The sequence below is a fragment of the Anolis sagrei genome, chromosome 3, assembly GCF_037176765.1.
Source record: "Anolis sagrei isolate rAnoSag1 chromosome 3, rAnoSag1.mat, whole genome shotgun sequence".
Classification (NCBI taxonomy): domain Eukaryota; kingdom Metazoa; phylum Chordata; class Lepidosauria; order Squamata; family Dactyloidae; genus Anolis; species Anolis sagrei.
Window position 1 is genome coordinate 9,549,731 of NC_090023.1, and position 15,433 is coordinate 9,565,163.

Genomic DNA, 15,433 nt, shown 5'->3' on the forward strand with positions numbered 1-15,433 from the left:
CGAAATATTGGTCTCAAATACATGTGGAGGTACAGAAAATATTGAAGAAATCTTTTAAAAAGAAACCTGAATACTACCTATTAGGTTTTACCGACCAAGACTTAAAGCTTAATGAAAATGAAGATAGGCTGTTTACATATATAACAACGGCAGCAAGAATAACCTTTGCTAGTGTTTGGAAACAGGAAATAATCCCGGAAATCGATGCATGGTTGGAGAAGATAAGAGAAGTAAGAGATATGGATACTTTGACTTTTTATTTGAAAAAGAATACAGGCAAGGTGATAAAGAGGACCGATTGGGCCCTCTTTTGTGAATATGACAAAAAAAGAAGAGAACAAGAGGAACTGTAGATATTAAAAGGGAAATAATGGACTCAAAAAACCGAAGTGTGAAATGGAAGTCAATTTTATTTAGTATGATGTGCTTAGTTTTAGGGTTAGGTTGTGTGTGTTTTATTTTATTTTTTTCTATCTCTCTCTTACTTTTTCTGAACTTTCCTAAAAATCTTTTGTTCTCACTCTTTCGATGTATATGTTAGAAACTTTAATAAAAAATTTTTAAAAAAAAAGAAGAGAAGAAACAGGCCTGAAGAAAAACCAACATGGAGTTCTCGCAAGGCATGATATGGGACGAACTTGGCAGTCGAAGCGAGGAGGCAGTAAGGCATAACTGAACAACAATGGACAATAAGGTGTGTAACCAAGCATGTAAGGAGTGTGCAGATGTACCCCATAAGTCATGAGGCCTGCATTGAGGATGTCCTGGACTGGAACAGATTTGAAAGGAACAGAACAACCTGATTATTAGAAAGAAGAAAAGAAGAAAAATGGATTTTGGCCTATAAATGCAGGGGACACCAAGAAGATGCATGCTTCAAAAACAAGTCATGCCAGACTCATCTGATCTCTTTTTTCGATAGAGTTACAAGCTGGATAGATGCAGGGAATGCCATGGATGTGGCGTACCTGGATTTCAGGAAGGCCTTCGACAAGGTCCCCCATGACCTTCTGGCAAGGAAACTAGTCCAATGTGGGCTAGGCAAAACTACGGTGAGGTGGATCTGGAATTGGCTAAATGGACGAACCCAGAGGGTGCTCAGCAATGCTTCCTCTTCATCTTGGAAAGAAGTGACGAGCGGAGTGCCGCAGGGTTCCGTCCTGGGCCCGGTCCTGTTCAACATCTTTATTAATGACTTAGATGAAGGGTTAGAAGGCAGGATCATCAAGTTTGCAGACGACACCAAATTGGGAGAGAGAGCCAATACTCCAGAGGACAGGAGCAGGATTCAAAATGATCTTGATAGATTAGAGAGATGGGCCAAAACTAACAAAATGAAGTTCAACAGTGACAAATGCAAGATACTCCACTTTGGCATATAAAACGAATTGCAAAGATACAAAATGGGGGACGCCTGGCTCGAGAACAGTACGTGTTAAAAAGATCTTGGAATCCTCGTAGACAACAAGTTAAACATGAGCCAACAATGTCATGTGGCGGCAAAAAAAGCCAATTGGATTTTGGCCTGCATCAATAGGAGCATAATGTCTAGATCTAGGGAAGTAATGCTACCCCTCTATTCTGCTCTGGTTAGACCACACCTGGAATATTGTGTCCAATTCTAGGCACCACAATTCAAGAGAGATATTGACAAGCTGGAATGTGTCCAGAGGAGGGCGACTAAAATGATCAAGGGTCTGGAGAACAAGCCCTATGAGGAGTGGCTTAAGGAGCTGGGCATGTTTAGCCTGAAGAAGAGAAAGCTGAGAGGAGATATGATAGCCATGTATACATATGTGAGAGGAAGCCACAGGAAGGAGGGAGCAAGCTTGTTTTCTGCTTCCCTGGAGACCAGGACATGAAACAATGGCTCCAAACTACAAGAGAGGTGATTCCATCTGAACATGAGGAAGAACTTCCTGACTGTGAGAGCCGTTCAGCAGTGGAACTCTCTGCCCCAGAGTGTGGTGGAGGCTCTTTCTTTGGAAGCTTTTAAGCAGAGGCTGGATGGCCATCTGTCAGGGGTGATTTGAATGCAATATTCCTGGTTCTTGGCAGGGGGTTGGACTGGATGGCCCATGAGGTCTCTTCCAACTCTTTGATTCTATGATTCTATGAATGTTTGCCATATATGTGTACACTGTAATCCGCCCTGAGTCCCCTGTGGGGTGAGAAGGGCGGAATATAAAAGCTGTAAATAAATAAATAACATAGCAGCTCAGGCTTAGGGTGAAAAGATCCCAGGATTTTTGTCTTCCCTTTGGGGAAAAGTTAGCACAATAACTGAAGGAAAGGAAAGAAATATCATCTCCATGGTTTCACCAATTGACTGTTTTGTTTGTAACTGTGATAAGCTATGCCAAGTCTGCAAGGACTTTGAGAAATAAATATTCTGTTTTGGTGTTCAAAACCTGTAGTAGCCTCAGTTGCTGGGAATCTCAAGCTTCTAAAGAAAGACCCCCGCGGTCCGCCCAGACAAAGAGATAAGCACATCTTAGTTTATTTTTACAGGGTCTGGGTGTGACGGCACTGACTATATCAGTGGTTCTCAACCTTCCTAATGCCGTGACCCCTTAATACAGTCCCTCACGTGGTGGTGACCCCCAACCATAATATTGTTTTTGTTGCTACTTCATAACAGTCATTTTACTACTGTTATAAATCATAATGAAAATGCACTACAGTCTCCCTGCCTGAGCTAGCGGGGGTGGTCTCGGACCTGGCATTGGAGTCCCAACGGCTGCTTGTGCTGGGGGACTTCAATGTCCACGCCGAGGCCGCCTTATCGGGAGTGGCTCAGGACTTCATGTCTGCCATGGCAACCATGGGGCTGTCCCAACAGGTATCTGGCCCCACCCACAGTGCTGGACACACATTGGACTTGGTTTTCTGCCAGGGATAGGAGGAAGGTGGCGGTGTTGAGGAGTTATCCATCTCTCCGTTGCCATGGACCGACCACCACCTGGTCAGCTTTAGACTCACTGCACCCCCTAACCTCCGCAGAGGTGGAGGACCCATTAAACTGGTCCGCCCCAGGAGGCTTATGGATCCGGATGGATTCCTGACGGCTCTTGGGGAATTTCCCGCCACCTCAGTTGGTGATCCTGTTGATGCCCTGGTCGCTCTCTGGAATGGGGAGATGGCTAGGGCAATAGACACGATCGCTCCAGAACGTCCCCTCTCAAGTAGCCGAGCTAAACCAGCTCCTTCGTTTACCGAGGAGCTGGCAGCGATGAAGCGAAAGAAGAGGGAACTAGAGAGCATGTGGCGTTCGGATCCGAGCGAGCCAAATCGAACACGGTTTGTGTTCTTTTTAAGGGCATATGCCGCGGCAATAAAAGCCGCAAAGAAGACCTTTTTTGCGGCCACTATTGCGTCTGCAAAGAACCGTCCGGCTGAACTGTTCCGAGTTGTCAGAGGCCTGTTAAAACCCACCATTCAGGATGGGTGCCCTGATGACTCGGCAGCTCGCTGTGAAGCCTTTGCTCAGTTCTTTGCAGACAAAGTCGCTTTGATCCGCTCTGGACTGGATACCATATTAACGGCAGTCTCTGAGGATGTAACACGAGCATCTGCTTGTCCGGTTTTGATGGATTCATTTCAATTGGTTCAATCCGAGGATGTGGACAAGGTGCTTGGAGGAATGAGAGCTACCACATGCATCCCAGACCCCTGTCCATCCTGGCTTCTGAAGGAGGCCAGAGGGGGATTGGCCGAGTGGGTGAAGGTGGTGGTTAATGCCTCCCTTCGGGAAGGCAAAATTCCAGCCAGCTTAAAGCAAGCTGTGATAAAACCGCTGTTGAAAAAACCATCACTGGATCCCACTCAATTCGTCAACTATCAGCCTGTTTCCAATCTCCCCTTTTTGGGCAAAGTCCTGGAACGTGTGGTGGCCTCACAACTCCAGGCATTCTTGGTAGACACGGATTATCTGGACCCGGCACAGTCTGGCTTTAGGCCGGGGCATGGTACCGAGACAGCCTTGGTCGCCTTAGTGGATGATCTGTGCCGGGAGCTCGACAGGGGGAGTGTGTCCCTGTTGGTGCTGCTGGACCTCTCAGCGGCCTTCGATACCGTCGACCACGGTATCCTTCTGGGACGCCTCGCGGGGATGGGTCTTGGAGGTACTGTTCTGCAGTGGCTTCGCTCATTCCTCGAGGGTCGGTCTCAGAAGGTGTTACTGGGAGACTCCTGTTCAACCCCACAACCTTTGTCTTGTGGGGTTCCTCAGGGTTCAATACTGTCTCCCATGTTGTTTAACATCTACATGAAGCCGCTGGATGAGATCATCCGGAGTTTCGGAGTGCGATGTCATCTGTACGCAGATGATGTCCAACTCTGTCACTCCTTTCCACCCGCTACTAAGGAGGCTGTCGAGGTCCTGAACCGGTGCTTGGCCGCTGTGACGGTCTGGATGGGGGCGAACAAATTGAAATTGAATCCAGACAAGACAGAGGTACTCCTGGTTAGTCGCAAGGCCGAACAGGGTATAGGGTTACAGCCTGTGTTGGACGGGGTCGCACTCCCCCTGAAGACGCAGGTTCGCAGTTTGGGTGTGATCCTGGACTCATCGCTGAGCCTGGAGCCCCAGGTTTCGACCAGGGGAGCATTCGCATAGTTAAAACTCGTGCGCCAACTGCGACCGTACCTTGGGAAGTCTGACTTGGCCACGGTAGTCCACGCTCTGGTTACATCCCGTCTTGACTACTGCAACGCTCTCTACGTGGGGTTGCCTTTGAAGACGGCCCGGAAGCTCCAATTAGTCCAACGGGCGGCAGCCATGATACTAACAGGAGCGGAGCGCAGGGAGCATACAACTCCTCTGCTGCACCAGCTCCACTGGCTGCCGATTTGCTACCGGGCTCAATTCAAAGTGCTGGGGTTGGCCTTTAAAGCTCTAAACGGTTCTGGCCCAACTTACCTATCCAAACGTATCTCGGCCTATCAGCCCACCAGGACCCTAAGATCTTCTGGGGAGGCCCTGCTCTCTATCCCGCCTGCTTCACAGGTGCGGCTGGCGGGGACGAGAGACAGGGCCTTTTCTGTGGTGGCCCCTCGGCTTTGGAACGCCCTTCCCATGGAGGTAAGATCAGCCCCCTCGCTGATGGTGTTTCGAAAAAGATTGAAGACCTGGATGTTTGAACAGGCATTCGGTTAATTCGGTGCAATGAATTTGATGACTAAAGGATTGGTAATATGGACGATGAAATTGGATTGCGATTTTAGTTAAGAGATGCATTGGATTGTTATTGATGGGCCAATTTTGTGTATTGTGTATGTTGTTTTTTATGGTTTTTAAACTGAATACTGTTGATTGTTGTATTTTGTTGTAAACCGCGTTGAGTTGCCAATTTAGGCTGAGAAACAGCGGTATACAAGTACAGTAATAAATAAATAAATAATGAAAATATCTGATCTGCAGGATGCATTTTCATTCACTGGACCAAACTGGGCACAAATACCCAATACGCCCAAATGTGAATGGTAGTGGGGTTGGGGGAGGGCTGATTTTGTAATTTGGGAGTTGTAGTTGCTGGGATATATAGTTCACTTATAATCAAAGAGCATTCTGAACTCCAGCAGTGATGGATTTGAACCAAACTTGGCTCCCATGACCAATGGAAAACCCTGGAAGGGTTTGATGGGCATTGACCTTGAGTTTGGGAGTTGTAGTTCACCTATATGCAGAGAACACTGTGGACTCATGCAATGGTGGATCTGGACCAAACTTGGCACAAATACTCAATATGCCCAAATGTGAACACTGGTGGAGTCTGGGGAAAATAGATCTTGACATTTGGGAGTTGTAGTTGCTGGGATTTATAGTTCATTACAATCAAAGAACATTCTGAACTCCACCAATGATAGATGTGGCCCAAACTTCCCACGTGGAATCCCCATGACTATCAGAAAATACGGTGTTTTCTTATGGTCTTTGGTGACCCCTCTGACACCCCCTCGCGACCCCCTCAGGGGTCCCGACCCCCAGGTTGAGAAACACTGGGCTATATGGTGATGTTCTGAGACTATGCTTTTAACTTTCTGTGAAAGTGATAAAAAGCCTTGCAACCCCATTTCAAGTTGCGACAAAACCTTTTCATGCATTGCTACATGCATTTTGTCATTACTGCTTTGGCCCGCAATAAACAGCTTCTGCAGTTGGAATTCAACTTGTGGCATACTTTCTTTTTCACCACTCCCATGTTTTAGATTAGGATGTTGTTTTAGATTTAGTTGTATGACTCATCGTTTTAGTAGCATATGAAAAATAATTCCAGTTTTCCTATCTTGTTTTCTGAATAAATATTAATTAAAAAATGACCAACTTAATGTTTCATTCCCTGTCCTCGGGGGGGGGGGGCAATTTGTCAGCGTAACTTACCGAATATTCATGTGACGTAAGTTTCGATAGTTCACATTGAGGTGACTGATGTTTTTTCTCTTGAGGTCCTTCACAGAACGCATTCTAGATGAAGAGTATTCGAAGTCGGGAGCCACAGACTGGATGTAAGATCGGTTTAGCTCCGGCAACCATAGCACCTGAAACAGGAAGGAAGGAAGGAGTTGCGTGTTATTTTGAAACCACAAGCCGAAATCCAAAATCCATATTGACACCTGTATCAGGACAAGCAAAACGGGCAAATTCATCATGATAGCTTTTGAAGCCCAGTGGTTCCTTCAGAAAATAAAGATAGTAAAAGAAAAACTTGGATCAATATTAATCGATTTCATAAATAATAAAATCTATGTATTGTCGAAGGCTTTCATGGCTGGAATCACTAGGTTCTTGTGGGTTTTTTCAGGCTATAGAGCCATGTTCTAGAGGCATTTCTCCTGACGTTTCGCCTGCATCTATGGCAAGCTTCCTCAGAGGTAGTGAGGTCTGTTGGAATTAGGACAATGGGTTTATATATCTGTGGAATGGCTGGGGTGGGGCAAGGAGCTCTTTTCTGCTGGAGTTAGGTGTGAATGTTTCAACTGACCACCTTCATTAGCATTTGAAGGCCTGCCTGAGCCTAGGAAAATCTCTTGCTGGGAGGTGTTAATCTGTGCCTGGTTGTTTCCTCTCTGTTGTTTTGCTGTTGTAGTTTTTTAATACTGGTGGCCAAATTTTGTTCATTTTCATGGTCTCCTCCTTTCTGTTGACATTGTCCACATGCTTGTGGATTTCAATGGCTTCTCTGTGTAGTCTGACATGGTGGTTGTTGGAGTGGTCCAGCATTTCTGTGTTCTCAAATAATATGCTGTGTCCAGGTTGGGTCATCAGGTGGTCTGCTATGGCTGACTTTTCTGGTTGAAGTAGTCTGCAGTGCCTTTCATGTTCCTTGATGCGTGTCTGGGCAATGCTGCTGCGCTTAGTGGTCCCTATGTAGACTTGTCCACAGCTGCATGGTATACCTCTGCAGGAGTCTACTGTATACCATGCAGCTGTGGACAAGTCTACATAGGGACCACCAAATGCAGCATTGCCCAGCAAGAGATTTTCCCAGGCTCAGGCAGGCCTTCAAATGCTAATGAAGGTGATCAGCTGAAACATTCACACCTAACTGCAGCAGGGTAGAGCTCCTTGCCCCACCCCAGCCATTCCACAGATATATAAACCCATTGTCCTAATTCCAAAAGACCTCACTACCTCTGAGGATGCTTGCCATAGATGCAGGCGAAACGTCAGGAGAAATGCCTCTAGAACATGGCTCTATAGACCGAAAAAACCCACAAGAACCTAATAAAATCTATATAAGTTAAACCGGCATATGCCCAGAACTTTATTTAAACCAGTGTTTCTCAACCTGGGGATCAGGATCCCTGGGGGGATTGTGAGGGGGATTTCAGTGGGGTCGCCAAAGACCATCAGGAAACACATTTTTCTGATGGTCTAAAGAACTCCTTTGGCAGAGAAAGCTGAAGATCTCTCTGCCGGTACTTCTCTTCCTTTTTGGTGTTGGTGAACTACAACTCCATCTTGGTAATGTACCAAGTTTGGCGCAGATCCAAAACTCAAGGTCAATGCCCACCAAACCCTTTCAGTATTTTCTCTTGGTTATGGGAATTCTATGTGCCAAGATTGGTTCAGTTCCATCATTGGTGGGGCTCAGAATGCTCTTTGATTGTAGGTGAACCACAAATCCCAGCAACTACAACTTCCAAATGTCAATGTCTATTTTCCCCAAACTCCACCAGTGTTCACATTTGGGCACATTGAGTATCCGAGCCAAGTTTGGTCCAGATCCACCATTGTTTGAATCCACAGTACTCTCTGGATGTAGGTGCAGCAGGCTAAACTGCTGAACTTGCTGACTGAAAGCTTGGAGGTTCAAATCCGGGGAGCAAGGTGAGCTCCTGCTGTTAGCCCTAGCTTCTGCCAACCTAGCAGTTTGAAAACATGCAAATGTCTGGAGATCTATAGGTACTGCTCTGGTGAGAAGCTAACTGCGCTCCATGCAGTCTTGCCAGTCACATGACCTTAGAGGCATCTGTCTACGGACAATGCCGGCTCTTTAACTTTGTTTGTGTACTTATAAATACACTATAATTGTACCCTCAATTTGGTTCTGACATGATAAATAAATCATTAACCGCTTTGAGTCGCCTAAGGGCTGAGAAAAGCGGTATTTATTTATTTATTTATTTACGGCATTTATATTTACGGTATATAAATGAAGTAAATAAATAAGTAAATAAATAAATCATAATTAATTCTACAATGTAGATGCACCCCAAATCATTCATAATTCGAATCATGAATCCCTAACAGTTACAAGATTGTAATTCTTATACCAGATTACAGCCACTTTTGCACATTTTAAAAAAAAACTTACAGTATATTTTCCATTTATGTTTGAAACCGACAAATGCATTGCAATATTTGTAGTAATATAAAAGCATTTTGTAACACATTCCTCAAATGTCCCTTTGGATGAATGGAGCAGAGCTTAGGAAAGTAACTTTGCTGGACTACAACTCCCAGAATCCCCTACCTGACATGCCTAAGACAGGTGATTCTGGGAATTGAGATCCAAGCTCTACAGTGAATCAATTTTTAAAGTTAATTCATATCTGCCCAAAATAATATACAGTGTTTCCTCGCTGTTTCGCAATTCGCTTTCCGCAGACTCGCTGTTTTGCGGTTAGGGTTTAGAATTAATATTTTTATTTTTATACGTTTTGTGGTTTTAAAATCAGAAATGCCTTGCCCGATTTACAGAGCAAGGGCCTTTGTGGTAGTGGCCGTCCTTGGTAATAGTATGAAAGCTGGGTCCGGAAGCTCTGAGCGTTACTGTTGGGAATCAGCCAGTGTTTGTGTTTCAGGATCCTGATGTGGGAAATGATGAGGGAAATGATGAGAGGAATGATGGTGCTGCGGCTGAGGTACAAGATGGAGATGGTTTGGTCAATGATTTTCAGGCAGACAATGACAGAGAGGCCCCAGTGCAAAGGACAGTTTCTCATGAGAATATTCCTGCTGGGCCTAACAATGATGGTTCACTCCCTCTCTCTGTGAGCTCTCAAGATTTGGGTTTGGAAAACAATCTGACACCTGAGATTTTTAATGAGCAGCCAGAGCCAGATAGGGAGCTGAAGAATAGGCGGCTGGAGATTAGCCAGGATCGACAGCAAACTCAATGTTTACGTCACTCTGAAAGGCTTTGTCTGATAAGGGGTAAATGTGGGGAAAGTAAAATCAATTTCTGAGTTTTGGGATATAAGGTTTGCCTCTAGGGGAAACCTGTAAGATCAGGCATCGTTTGGAAATCAAGTTCATGTGCCATGGAAATCCTGTTCAAGGAGTCTTGTTCCTGTGGAGTTTTTTCAGCCTTTTGGACTGTCTTTGCGTCTTGTTGATTCCTGTCTGGATAAATGCTGTTTTGGGTTGCTTTTATATCTGGTGTGGACATTGCTTTGCGTTACTACCTTTTATGGACTTATTACTTTTTGGAACTTTCTTATTTTCTTACAAGCATTTATTTCATCTGGCTATTTACTAAACTTCAATAAAAGAAGATTTGTTTCTTCACTCTTCTTGTGGTGTGTTTTAAAGTCAGGGGGCTTTTTCCTGACCTAGAGTGCAACAGTTACGCTGTTTCCACTTCGCTCCTTTGGGAGCGCTGTTTGCGCAACGCAGAATGGAACACAGATATTATAGAAGGATATTAAAGAGTTCTTTAATGGTGAAACCCTTACCCTAATCCTTACCCTGACCCTAAGCCTAACCCTTATTTATTTATTTATTTATTTATTTAGAAGTTTTCTAGACCGGCCTTCTCACCTCGACGAGAGACTCAGGTCGGTTTACAGCATATATAAAATACAATCATATAAAGAACAACAAGTACAAAGTCATTACATATTAAAATAGTACAACACAGTACAATAAAAACATCATCATTACAATTACCTAAGCCAAATCGTCAATCCAGTCATGGTCATAGTCATATTCATAGTCACAGTTCATCATAGTTCATCACAGGGGGAGGTTCTAGGTTCAGTTCTCAAATGCCACATTCCAGAGCCAGGTCTTTAGTAATTTCCTGAACGTCAGGAAGGAGGGAGCAGATCTGATCTCTAGTGGGAGGGAGTTCCAAAGCCGGGGAGCCACCACCGAGAAGGCCCTGTCCCTTGTCCCCACCAACTGTGATTGCGAGGGTGGTGGGACCGAGAGCAGCCCCCCCCCACCCCCGGAAGATCTTAATAGCCTTGATGGTTCATAGGGGAGAATCCGTTCGGTAAACTGGGCCAGAGTCGTTTAGGGATTTATAGGACAGAACCAGCACTTTGAATTGTGCACGGAAGCTAATCGGCAGCCAGTGGAGCTGGCGTAACAGAGGGGTCATATGGTCTCTGTACCCTGCCCCTGTTAGCAATCTGGCTGCCGCACGTTGGACTGATTGAAGCTTCCGGGCAGTCTTCAGAGGCAACCCCACGTAGAGAGCGTTGCAGTAGTCTAAACGGGATGTAACCAGAGCGTGGACTACCGTGGCCAAGTCCGACTTCCCAAGGTACGGGCGTAGCTGGCGCACAAGTTTTAATTGTGCAAAAGCTCCCCTGACCACCGCCGAGACCTGGGGTTCCAGGCTCAGTGATGAGTCCAGGATCACTCCCAAGCTGCGAACCTGCGTCTTCAGGGGGAGTGCAACCCCGTCAAGCACAGGCTGTAACCCTATGCCCTGTTCGACCTTTCGACTGACCAGGAGTATCTCTGTCTTGTCTGGATTTAGTTTCAATCTGTTGTCCCTCATCCAGTCCATTACAGCAGCCAAGCACCGGTTCAGGACCTGAACAGCCTCTTTAGTAGCAGGTGGAAAGGAGTGACAGAGTTGGACATCATCTGCGTACAGGTGACACCGCACCCCGAAACTCTGGATGATCTCTCCCAATGGCTTCATGTATATGTTGAACAACATAGGGGACAGTACAGAACCCTGCGGGACCCCACAGTACAACGGCCGTGGAGTTGAGCAGGCGTCCCCTAATAACACCTTCTGGGAGCGCCCCTCGAGAAAGGACTGGAGCCACTGCAATGCAGTACCCCCAAGGCCCATTCCCGTGAGACGTCCCAGAAGGATACCGTGATCGACGGTATTGAAGGCCGAAGAGAGGTCCAGCAGAACCATCAGGGACACACTCCCCCTGTCCAGTTCCCGGTGAAGATCATCCACTAAAGCGACCAAGGCTGTCTCGGTACCATGCCCCAGCCTAAAACCAGACTGCGCAGGATCTAGTTAATCCGTGTCTACCAGGAACTCCTGGAGTTGCGAGGCCACCACACGTTCCAGGATGTTGCCCAAATAGGGGAGATTGGAAACTGGCCGATAGTTGACGAATTGAGTGGGGTCCAGTGATGGCTTTTTCAACAGTGGTTTTATAACAGTTTGTTTTAAGCTGGCTGGAATGATGCCTTCCCGAAGGGAGGGATTAACCACCACCTTTACCCGCTCTGCCAAACCCCCTCTGGCTTCCTTTACCAGCCAGGATGGGCAGGGGTCTAGGATGCATGTGGTTGGCCTCGCCTCCCCAAGAATCCTGTCAACATCCTCGAGTTGAACAGATTGAAACAAATCCATCAAAATTGGACAAGCAGGTGCTCGTGTTACATCCTCAGAGACTGCCGTTAATATGGTGTCAAAGCCTGCACGGATCAAAGCAACTTTGTCCGCAAAGTACTAAGCAATCGCTTCACAGAGGGCTACCAAGTCGTCAGGGGACCCATCCTGAATGGTGGGCTTCAACAACCCTCTGACTACTCGAAACAGCTCAGCTGGACGGTTCTTTGCGGACGCAATATTGGCTGAATAGAAGGAATTTTGAGCAGCCTCTATTGCCGCGCCATATGCCCTTGCATAGGTGTGTTCGGTTTGACTCGCTAGGCTCTTTCCACCACACGCACTCTAGCCACCTCTTCATTCGCTTCCTCGCCGCCAACTCCTCGGTGAACCAAGGACATGGTTTAGCTCGGTTGCTTAGGAGCGGGCGCTCCGGAGCGATCATGTCTATTGCCCTAGTCAGCTTACTATTCCAATGGGCGACCAGAGCATCGACAGAATCACCTACTAAGGTAGCGGGAAAATCCCCAAGAGCCGTCAGGAATCCATCCGGATCCATAAGCCTCCTGGGGCGGACCATCCTAATGGGTCCACCACCCCTGCGAAGGTTAGGAGTTGCAGAAAGTCTAAATCTGATCAGGTGGTGGTCGGTCCATGGCAATGGAGCGATGGACAGCTCCTCCACACCGCCACTATCTTCCCAACCCTGACAGAAAACCAGGTCAAGTGTGTGTCCAGCACAGTGGGTAGGGCCAGATACTCGTTGGGATAGCCCCATGTTTGCCATGGTAGCCATGAAGTCCTGAGCCGCTCCTGAAAGGGTGGTCTCTGCATGGACATTGAAGTCCCCCAGCACTATGAGCCGCTGGGACTCCAATGTCAGACCCGAGACCAACCCTGCTAGCTCAGGTAAGGCATCTGTGGTGCAGTGGGGTGGTCGGTACACCAACAGAATCCGTATCCTGTCCCGGTCTCCTAGCCTCAGGTGGACACATTCAAACAAGGTTGACTGTAGGGTAGGGCACCTGACCAAGGAGGTGGAATCTATATAGACTATTGCAACTCTGCCTCCCCGCCCCCCTGATCTCGGCTGGTGCTGTACAGAGTAACCTGGCAGGCAAAGCTGGGTAAGGTTGACCCCTCCAGCCTCATCTAGCCAGGTTTCCGTAATGCACGCCAGGTCTGCCTTTTCATCGAGGATTAAATCCCGAATAGTTGACGTTTTTCCATTGACAGACCTGGCATTCAACAGCACCACCTTTAATCTAGGAGGGCCGTCTACCTTGGTACACAAGTTTACCATGCCGGGAGAACATTTTGGAATTTTCTCAGGGTTTTTTTCACGAATTAGCTGAATTGGTTTGTTGCTTCTCCCTTTCCCATATCTCCCCCTTCCCACCATAACTGCTCTCCCCTTTCCTTATTCACAACCGCCGTTGTGGAATGTGTATAATGCCCGGAGCTTCCAGACCCAGCTATCATATTATCACTGTGTTTTTGATTTTAAAACCACAAAATGTATAAAAATATATTTAAAATATTAATTCTAATACTAAAAGAATATTATAAATCATAAAAAATTACAATTTACAGTAAATAGGATTGTAAATACTGTGTATATATATAATGTCCCTACTTTGCGGATTTTCACTTATTGCGGGTGGTCCTGGAACGTAATACCTGCAATAAACGAGGGAACACTGTATCTCACAGCCACAAACACTTGAATGACCAAGCCAAGAACCAATCGGTTTAAGCCCCCTGTGATAAGAACCCCGTTAACTTTTCATAAAACAAGCGGTGATACATGGCGGATCCGGATTTTGCCCGCACCTGCCACCTGAACGAAAGAGTTGGAGGAAAGGAATCCCTCATACCAAATTGTGTCTAATCTGTGAATCATGTAGAATTGCTTGTAAGGTGACATTAATATAATTAGCCGAGTACGGGTGAGATCTTGGAGGTCGGTAAAGATCAAATATGACACGTTTGTTCTCCTGGTCAGCAAGATTCAGGAAATCGGTGAACTTGAAAATTTTCTGGTTCCTCACCAATTTTTCCTCCTCAGGAGAGAGTGTGGGCATGTATAAAAATGGCCTTCTCTATAAAGAAATAGAAAGAGAGGAACAAATCAGTCAGGGTCAACTGTTTTTCAAAAATCAAAAGCAGAACCCAACTGCCAGCATCTGATCTTGTCTACACACTGTTTTAGTAAACTCACAGATTCAGGTTTTCACCCAAAATATCTGGAGGCATTAATCTTCTCCATTGCAATATATACAAATATACAAACAGGATACGCAAATCCACTTTCCATGCATTGTACTTGCAAACAATCAGACTCATCAGATAGTCACATACAACCTAGGCAGACTCACACTGAGTCACATAGGAGAGAGAAAGATGGATTCTTCCATCCTCCTTTATGTAGACATCTGCTGATAGGTCATCAGTAAGGGACACTGGCTGATGCAACCCCTTTGCAATAACCCTCACATGGTTATGACCCAGCCATTAACACCCCCCCCCCTTAGGTACTGCATCACGACCTTCACAGTCATACCCAGATACTATCAATATACCACATGTTCATCAAACAGTATTTTATTCTAAAATTATAAATGCTTTGCCATTTCTATCAACCAAATTTCTATCTACTTGAAAGGCTTTCCTTTTCTTATTGAATATATGTTGGATCTCAATATGCTGATGACAACGTAGTCTGTGTGCATTCAGAACAAGACCTACAAGCCACTCTAAACACCTTCGCAGAAGCATACGAGAAGCTCGGCCTCTCATTGAACATCGAGAAAACGAAAGAGCTCTTTCGGCAGTCACCAGCCAATCCCTTTCCAATGCCAGAGATACAGCTTAATGGTGTAACATTAGAAAATGTTGGCCATTTCCGCTACCTTGGCAGCCACCTCTCCACCAAAGTCAACATCGACACCGAAATACAACATCTTGGATTGGATAGGTGAACACTGACCACAAAATGTGTATTGCTGCTAGTGTACTGTCTGATGGTTTTAATCTGTTATAACTGTGAGATTATGTGGTAAATTTGTGTTATTGCCTGTTGTTTGTGTTCTTGGTTTAACTTTGTTGTTGTTTGTTGTTTGGGCTTGGCCTCATGTAAGCCGCCCCGAGGAAAATCAGTTCCGTTGGTAGGGAGTCCAAAAGCAGCTTGGGGAAACGATGGGATCGGAATGAAAAAAATTGAGAACCAAAAATGTACCTCAAAGAACCAGTCCCCTGCATTGAGCTCCTGCAGCTTTGACCAAGTCAACATGGAAGCATCCACGTCCGCCATATCGGGATACATGGCGTCAATATTGGTTGTCCTTTTTAAAGTCCTATCGTGCATAAGGAACGGGACACCGTCGTAGCTG

General features: G+C 46.0%; 1 protein-coding gene across 3 annotated transcripts in view; it reads right to left on the minus strand.

The window, feature by feature from the left end:
• LOC132772284 (glycerophosphodiester phosphodiesterase domain-containing protein 5-like) overlaps nt 1–15,433 on the minus strand; it is a 71,765-nt gene that overhangs the window by 21,970 nt on the left and 34,362 nt on the right. For 2 of the 3 annotated variants that reach the window (XM_067466473.1, XM_067466472.1), the window contains exons 11-13: nt 15,280–15,430; nt 13,919–14,143; nt 6,383–6,540 (exon numbers count right to left, since the gene is read on the minus strand). In XM_067466473.1, the coding sequence (XP_067322574.1) occupies nt 6,383–6,540; nt 13,919–14,143; nt 15,280–15,430 (534 nt within the window). The remainder of the gene's footprint in view (nt 1–6,382; nt 6,541–13,918; nt 14,144–15,279; nt 15,431–15,433) is intronic. The other variant, XM_067466474.1, reaches the window with a different exon arrangement.